The following is an 8,200-nucleotide window of genomic DNA, read 5'->3' as shown; positions in this document are numbered from 1 at the left end:
AACAAGTGTGGGGTACCTACAGTTAAACAAAAAATGTATTCATACGACTCTAACGTCTCTCACAAAGAGACACAGCTGCTCAAAATTATCTCATGGCCACGGGATAATAACGTGTGGCCACGAAGAGGAGGCGCAAGGATTTCTTTATCCAACAGCACCGGACAGGCACTGTCACTGCCTGATCCGTACCGTCAGCTCATTTGTGCATGTGCTAAAAGTAACACTATCGGGAGGGCTGTTTAGTTTTAGCATGTAGCATTTTACTAGAGTGCTTGATGCCAGAATTGATTGGATTTCAGTCTTTCGTCACCTGCAGTGTTTCATAGAAAAGTTAATGTTTGCAACAGAAAAAAATAAATAAAACAGAGATGAGATGAATTATAACATGGTCAAAATTAGGTCTGTTCAGGTCGGCAAGCTCATATAAACAAATATGTACACATCGTAAATCTACATTTTATTAATCGGAATGTACCTTCATATTGAAATATTTTTCAGATTATAATTTAGCATACCTTTATAAGTATGGAAATAATTATTTCCAATATTTTTTTCCTAAATCAAGCACATTAACCAGTAATCCAAAAGTATACCTGTTAGCACATGTGCAGATGAGCTGACGGTACGGATCGTGCTGCAGTGACAGGCATGGTACCTTAAATCCTTATCCGTAAAAAAATAAAATAAAATAAGAATGGTGGGAAAATACAAACTGTTCTGTCTTTCATCTGTAAAAAAAACACTCAGGATTCTGGCAATGAAACTCATAGCTTTTTGATACCAAATGACCAAATGTTTGTCAAAATGTTAATGTTTACGGTCCTTTTTGAAGAAAAAGCAAACAATTAAACTATTCATGAGAATTGCTACATTTTACTGTTCTTAGAATCAAAGTGAGGAAATGATTATTTTCTGACCAACAATTTCTAGTTAAAACATAATATAACTGCACAAAAATAAAATCGCATTACATTCATGAAAAAAATCCATCACAAACTAACACAAGACCTGTTTGAGYCTTTATTCAGATAAGGACTTTTCAGAGCTAAAATACTAATTTGTTTCAAACTTTCTGGTATTTTATAGAATAAAAAATGTACTTTGTATGAGCTGCCTGAAGATCCATTTTTTAAATGGCTTTTTTTTCTGTTTTGTATTGACATAACACTGACTCATGCTTGCGTTTAGGAGCCTTTTTTAATGCCTGAATGAAAAACAGGTTAAAGTTAAACAAACAAGCATTTCTCTGACAATATTGTAGCTGGCTATTATACAGGGTTGTGGTTAAAAAGCAGATTAAATAATAATGATAATAAAAAATAAATCATAGTAATTTTAAAACGTTAAACAAAACTTGATTTAGGTCACGCTGGGCAGACTTGACAGATGACTTAAGGTTTTGGATGTGTTTTAAATTTCTTTTCTTTCCTTGTTTTTTCTATGCACCTCTGCTGGCTGTGGTTTCCAGTGTGTCCCAGTAATTTCAACCATACCTTGGTACATAACAATCATCCCGCTGCTCACCATCCTCACTGTGAGGGGGCTCAAAGACCTCGTCACTGACATAGTAAGATGATTTTAAGTTCATGCTGCATCCCAGAGCCTTATCTCCATGTAGGCTATCTCTCATGGTCTCATGCTATGATCTTGGTTTTTCAGTTTGTTTAATCTCCCCTTCCTTTTCTTCATTGTCCTCATTGACTCCTTGTCCTCTCCTCATTGACAAACCCAGTCATCCCCACAACATTAATTTTCTCTCCTATCATTAAAGCTTTTTCTTTTAAATGCAGGCATGATGTTTTGCATGGAGAATTTTCTGGTTAAGTGCATCACTGAGTTACGGTCGTTAACAGCTCTGGGTGAAACGTTTGCCTGACCCCTCTTTATTGACTAATCATTTAGTGGAGGGCGTAAATCTTCCAGCTGGTGTCACTGTAGAGCCCCATAATGGCATCTCTCCTTCTTCCTTTCTCCTGTTCGGTCGTTCATGGCCACCCTCATTTCCTCTCCCCATGTCCATCACTCTGATCCCCTCTCCTTGTCACCTGTCTCCAACGCTCCTCTAATGCTTTTTTCACTCTTTCCACTTGTCTCTGTTTGTCTCTCTGTCTCTGATTCAGGCGAGGAGACGCTCTGACTCGAGGATTAACTCCCGACCCTGTGACATACTCATCTCCAAGAGGTGAGGACAAAGGCACTGGGTTATTCTCTCAGGGGTCCGCACAGCTCCACTTTGAAACAGTCCACTAATGAATCTGTAATGAAGTGAAAACCACTGACTTCCTGAATGGTCCCTGCATGGATTAGAGCTGTGCAAAACAACAAATTTACTGTGTAGATCACATATTTTTTTATATATTTGAGATTGGTCTTCTTAAATGCAAAACATTCCCAAACAGTAAAAAATAAAATAAAATTCTATGGAATGTTGGGCTTTGCCAAAAACTGTCTATATTTTTTTTAAACGAAAGTAGACAGTTTTGAATGAAAGCCAATCATCTGCTGCCTTGAGTGCAAACATTTTAAACAAAACTCTCAAGCAATTTTGTGTTTCCTTTGGTTAATTGGTTGTGGCGGCCATCTTGAAATGAGACCCAGAGGCAAAGAAACACATACAACCCCTGTCTCTGTGCACACAGCCAATTATATGGTTGCCTGCATTTCATAGGGGTGAACAAGGATCAAAGGTTTACTACTGGGTCAAAAATAAGCTCTGAAAAAACATAATATAAAAAAATTTTCTGTTATTTCTTCTTTCATTTTGCATTTGTTAATAGAAATCAATCTTAAAACGTTGAATACGTCCTTTGGTTGAGTTCTTCGTTGTTGAAAAACATGTTTTGCCTTTTCTCCAAGTGACTTCTTTGTCTGAGGAGCTACAGGTAAGCTCAGACATATAAGAAGTACTTCCACATGGTGGACAAACAACTCTAACTATGGCAATCAAAACTGTTTGTTCACATGCAAAAGAGGACCATCAGCCTAACAACTGTCAATAATTTGTGAAAAATGGGCAATAATCAGGGCACTAATGGTCAGTCGTTAAACTGATTGTCCTTTGGGAACAATAGGCAATAATCAGGGAACTAACAATTAGTGGTTATGCTGATGATCCTTTGTGAACAATAGGTGATGATCAGGGCACTAACAATTAGTTATCAGGCTGATGCTCCTCTGTGAAAAATAGGCAACAATCAGGGAACTAACAATTAGTGGTCACGTTGATGATCCTCTGTGAACAATAGGTGATAATTATTGCACTTATGATAAGTAGTTAGGCTGATGGTCCTGATTGTCCTCTGTGTACAATAGGCAATAATCAGGGCACTAATGATCAGTTGTTAGGSTGATGGTCCTCTGTGAACAATAGGCAATAATCAGGGCATTAAYGATCAGTTATTAGGCTGATGGTCCTCTGTGAACAATAGGCAATAATCAGGGCACTAATGATCAGTTGTTAGGCTGATGGTCCTCTGTGAACAATAGGCAATAATCAGGGCATTAACGATCAGTTATTAGGCTGATGGTCCTCTGTGAACAATAGGCAATAATCAGGGCACTAATGATCAGTTGTTAGGCTGATGGTCCTCTTTTATATATGAACAAACAGCTTTGATTTTCATTGTTAAACTTGTTTGTATATCGCGTGGAAATACTGTTTATAAGTAAAGCAAAGTTACCTGTAACTCCTCAGACTGAGAAAGTCTCTCAGAGATTTTTTTTTTCAACAAAGAACCCATCCAGACGACTTACTCAAATTTCCTTTTAGATTTTCCTACCAGGAATATTGAGATGCATCCGGACTTAATAGATCTCAACATGCAACTAAATATATATCTGTGGTTACTGTGTTTAGAAAACTGGACGAGCTATATCAGTAAATTTGTTTAGTAAATCATAAATGCAAATTGTATTTCATATGTCATCTCTCTCATTAGTTTCAGCACCAAGCAGTGGAAGGATCTTCGTGTGGGCGATGTGCTGCGGATCCACAAGGACCAAGTCATCCCTGTGAGCCTTAGAACGTRCAGAAAAATGTGGAAACTGACAGCAAGTTTCTTAGAAAAAAGCTTAATTGCTCTGCTGAAAATGTAGTATCTGAGGATAAAACATAACCTAATAATTTTTTCTGTATAGAAAAGCAACTTTTTTTCACAGAAGTTAAAGTTTTATTTTATTACTCACGCAATCAGTTTGTATCAGTAACAAATCACCGCTTGATCCCTCTTTGTGTGTGTGTATATATATTTCTTTGTTCTCAGGCAGATGTTCTTCTTCTGTCCAGCTCAGAGCTTCACAGTTTGTGCTACGTGGAAACAGCGGATATTGATGGGTAAAATCTCCACCTAATTTAAACCTTTGAAGATGTTAAAAATATCCTGTTTGGTTAATTATGGAATTATTAAACATTACTAAGGTGGTTGGTAATTTATCAGCAGATGTAAGTAAAGGAATAATTACACACGGGTGATATTATGTGCATGATAAGAAAAACTAATAAAAACATTGCAACATGACAAATTTGGGTAATGATGCCAATTTTAATCTTAAAATGTTTAATGTCTGACCCAAAAAACAGCTTTCAAATAGATTTTATTAAACTATATGTTGTTATTTTTTGTTGTATTATAAAGTCTACTTTTTTATTGGATTAATAAACCAAAAAGATGTAGATTGCATGTTTACAACTACACAGCTTTGGCTTCTTAAGTGATGTTTTTCCTTTTCTTCAGTGAGACCAACCTGAAGTACCGGCAGGCACTTGATGCTACCCACAGTCATCTGACCACTCAACCCTCAGAAGAAGTCCTCAGAACCTTTGACGGTGAATATATGTTTTCAAATAGGACCGCCTTTTCCAAATGTGCTCATTCAAATGCAGTAAACCCGTGAAACTTTTTAATCTGCAGGTGTGGTGCTCTGTGAGGAACCCAACAATCGCCTGTACTCCTTCAGAGGTCAGCTACATTGGCAGGGGCAGACGTTTCTCCTGGACAACGAGCACATTCTCCTAAGAGGAACAGTCCTACGCAACACAAAATTTGCCTATGGCTTGACGATATACGCTGGTACTGATGTAAAGATTTATGGTTTTAACCTYTATCAAAAGGGCCAAACTTTTCTCTCACTGATGTGGTTGAATGAGTCTGCATTTGTTGGCCATTCACATCCCCCTTCACTGGGACACCGAAGGGTGTCCCAATTCATAGAAAAAAAGAAAAAATGGTAAATGGTCTGAACTTATATAGCGCTTTAYACTACAGTCATTCACTCATTTACACACACATTCACACACTGATGATGGTAAGCTACATTGTAGCCACAGCTGCCCTGGGGCACACTGATAGAGGCGTGGCGGCCATGCACCGGTGCCACCATCTGTCCACAAGGCGAGTGCAGTGTTTTGCCTAAGGACACAATGACTGAGATGGCTGGAACTTCGTACGGCCTGTTCAGTTAACAACAAATATAGCAGATCTTCTTCATCCCACTCCTCTATCAGCTGAAAATAAACAACCACTCTGGCAGCCATGCTTTTGATGTGTTGTTTTCCTTTTGGGCGTGTCTTGTGCTACAGGGAGAGGGGGTTACCAGGAATTCTTCTTGCAGTATTATATAACTTGTACAAATGAAAAAGAATGTCTAACAACCACGTCAGTGAGATCAGATGTTTTACTTCTGATCAAGTATGTATACCTTTATTCACTTCAAAGAAACACATTTGATTGAGTTTCTGGAAAAAAAATTCTCAGAAACGTGGTAACAAAAGAACATTTCCGCAGAACTCACTGTGCTGACAACTTATACTTTTGTCTCTTTACCTCTTTCCATAATAATTTTGATCATTTGGAAGTTAGTTCAAATCAAATGTTAAATATTTTAATCAAATAATAAAAGGCCAGGCAGATACGATTCTTCATTTTCTGGTTTATTAAATGAATGGTAAATGGACTGAACTTATATAGCACTTTATCAAGTCCCTCCGGACCCCAAAGTGCCTTACATTCATAYACACATTCACACAATGATGGTGGCAAACTACATTGTGGTCACAGCTGCCCTGGGGCACACTGACAGAGGTTATTAGATGGTATATTATGCCATTCTTCAAATCATCTACTTTAAAGGCTATATTATGTGTTTGCCTGGCACATAGTTCAATCTATTCAACAATAAAGTTACCTTCCTTCATTTGCCATAAAAATTATGCATATTCCAAAAGTACATTTGACTTTGCATCACAGCCTGTATAAATCACGTTAAATTGGCCTATAGCTCTTTAAAACCTTTTACTGTCCCCCCTTCACAACAATGCTTCGGGGGGAAGGGTGCTCTGTGGGACGGGAGCTCGGCTGGAGACTGAGCTTCAGGGAGGAGCTTAGTATAAGTAGGCGGTGCTTTGTACCAGCAAGCATTTAGACAGCTCCRAATGGCTACCATGAGAGATTCAAAGATTTCTCAAATGTGCATGAATGAGTCAAAGCAACACTCTGGGTCTATTTTGATGAGGGAATGACTTAACATGATTTACATGTTTAGTTTGTTGCTATAAGCTGTAAAAGTCTGCGCTCAGTATAAGTAGTGTAAATGCTGATGGTTCATGCAAAAGTGAGAATCTTTAATTTAGCTAATACAGGGTTCTGTTGCATGTATATTGTCTGTAATTAATTGTTTCACGTCAGATTAAAAAAAAACTTTATTTGGCCAGCCATTAGCGTAGCCTGTACACAGACCTCTGCCTCTTTCTTTGTGCTTTATTTTATGMCTGATGTCCAGACTGATAACTGATAACTGATAACTAAAAAAATGACCAGAATATCCCTTTAAAAGGATAAATCAGAAGAAAATGTTTATGAACAATTATTAGCATACCTGTTGTTTTGTCTGTTATATGAAGACTCAGATGGAGTCCTGCTTGTGAACAAGTTTGTGATTTTTACACAAAGTTCAGCCTCATTTAAGTGCTTACATGAGACTAAGACAACATCTCGGAAAAACATAATCGATCCCAGCCCGGAAAATTCCCTGACCTCCGCACTGGGGGTCAGACCTTCCTCGGGAGTGGAAGAAGTTCAGCATGTTGCTCAAGGGCACGTCAGCAGAGACTCGCTGACACAAGAGTTTGAACTTTAACCCCGTGGCTGCAGAATGGCCTTCTGAATCACTTTGCTGTACTGTGGCAGTTAACAGTTGTTTTGTTGTTGTTTAGGCGCAGACACAAAAATCTTGAAAAACTGCGGGAAACTAAGAGTGAAGACGACCCATCTGGAGAGAGTTTTCAACAAAGTGGTGATCGGGGTGAGTGGGTGAAGTGCATGAGGACGACAAACAACTCGTGGAGTGGTCAGAAACATCACATGTACGTATTCTGTGTTAGATCGTCCTTTCAGTTCTGCTAACGGCTCTGTTCCTCGCCATCGGCTGTGGTGTGTTTACGAGTCAGATCATGAGGCAAAGAGAGCTTCTGTCCACTCTGGCGGTTTTTAGCACCCCAGCCTACACTGGATTTCTCATGTACTGGGGTTACATCATCCTCCTCAGCCCGGCCATGCCCATCGCTCTCTACATCACGTCAGTTCCACCAGTCACCACTCGCTAGTGGGAGGTCAGAAAATAACGCATTAATTTGTTGCTGTTTGTTTGTTTGTTTGTTTGTTTGTTTGTTTGTTTGTTTGTTTGTTTGTTTGTTTGTTTGTTTGTTTGTTTGTTTGTTTGTTTACCTGCAGGTTTGAGGTGATCCACACAATCCACAGCAAGTTTATAGGCTGGGATCTGGAGATGTACTGGCAGCCAACAGACAAACCAGCCCAGGCCAGGAACACCTCACTGAGTGAGGAGCTTGGTCGAGTGGATTACCTGCTTAGTGACAAAACTGGGACGCTCACCCAGAACCGGCTGCTCCTCAGACAATGCTGCATCGCAGGGGAGATTTACGGTAAAACATACACACRTGCACACACACACAAACTTGTTTTTATATCCTTGTGGGGCCCGTCCATTGACTTCCATTCATTTTTTGGTAATTTTATATCCTAACCCTGACCACAAACCCTAAGGCTAACCTCACAGGTACCTTCCTGACCCTTAAACTAACCTAAACCCAACCCCCACCCAAAATCAGCCTCTGAAGTTGTGGGGCCCAGGCTTTGGGCCCCACAAGGAGCACCCGGACCCCACGAGGCTGCATTTTCCTTAAAAC

General features: G+C 39.2%; 1 protein-coding gene across 2 annotated transcripts in view; it reads left to right on the top strand.

The window, feature by feature from the left end:
- atp8b3 (ATPase phospholipid transporting 8B3) overlaps positions 1–8,200 on the top strand; it is a gene marked incomplete in the record, with an annotated part of 33,056 nt that overhangs the window by 2,252 nt on the left and 22,604 nt on the right. For both annotated transcript variants that reach the window (XM_014004628.1, XM_014004629.1), the window contains 9 exon segments: positions 1,469–1,567; positions 2,121–2,182; positions 3,939–4,011; positions 4,263–4,333; positions 4,734–4,825; positions 4,911–5,069; positions 7,211–7,299; positions 7,379–7,572; positions 7,728–7,936. In XM_014004628.1, the coding sequence (XP_013860082.1) occupies positions 1,469–1,567; positions 2,121–2,182; positions 3,939–4,011; positions 4,263–4,333; positions 4,734–4,825; positions 4,911–5,069; positions 7,211–7,299; positions 7,379–7,572; positions 7,728–7,936 (1,048 nt within the window).

This window comes from Austrofundulus limnaeus, unplaced genomic scaffold (genome assembly GCF_001266775.1).
Source record: "Austrofundulus limnaeus strain Quisiro unplaced genomic scaffold, Austrofundulus_limnaeus-1.0 Scaffold25, whole genome shotgun sequence".
Taxonomy (NCBI): domain Eukaryota; kingdom Metazoa; phylum Chordata; class Actinopteri; order Cyprinodontiformes; family Rivulidae; genus Austrofundulus; species Austrofundulus limnaeus.
The sequence above is the reverse complement of the archived record's forward strand: the minus strand, read 5'-3'. Positions and strand labels throughout refer to the sequence as shown.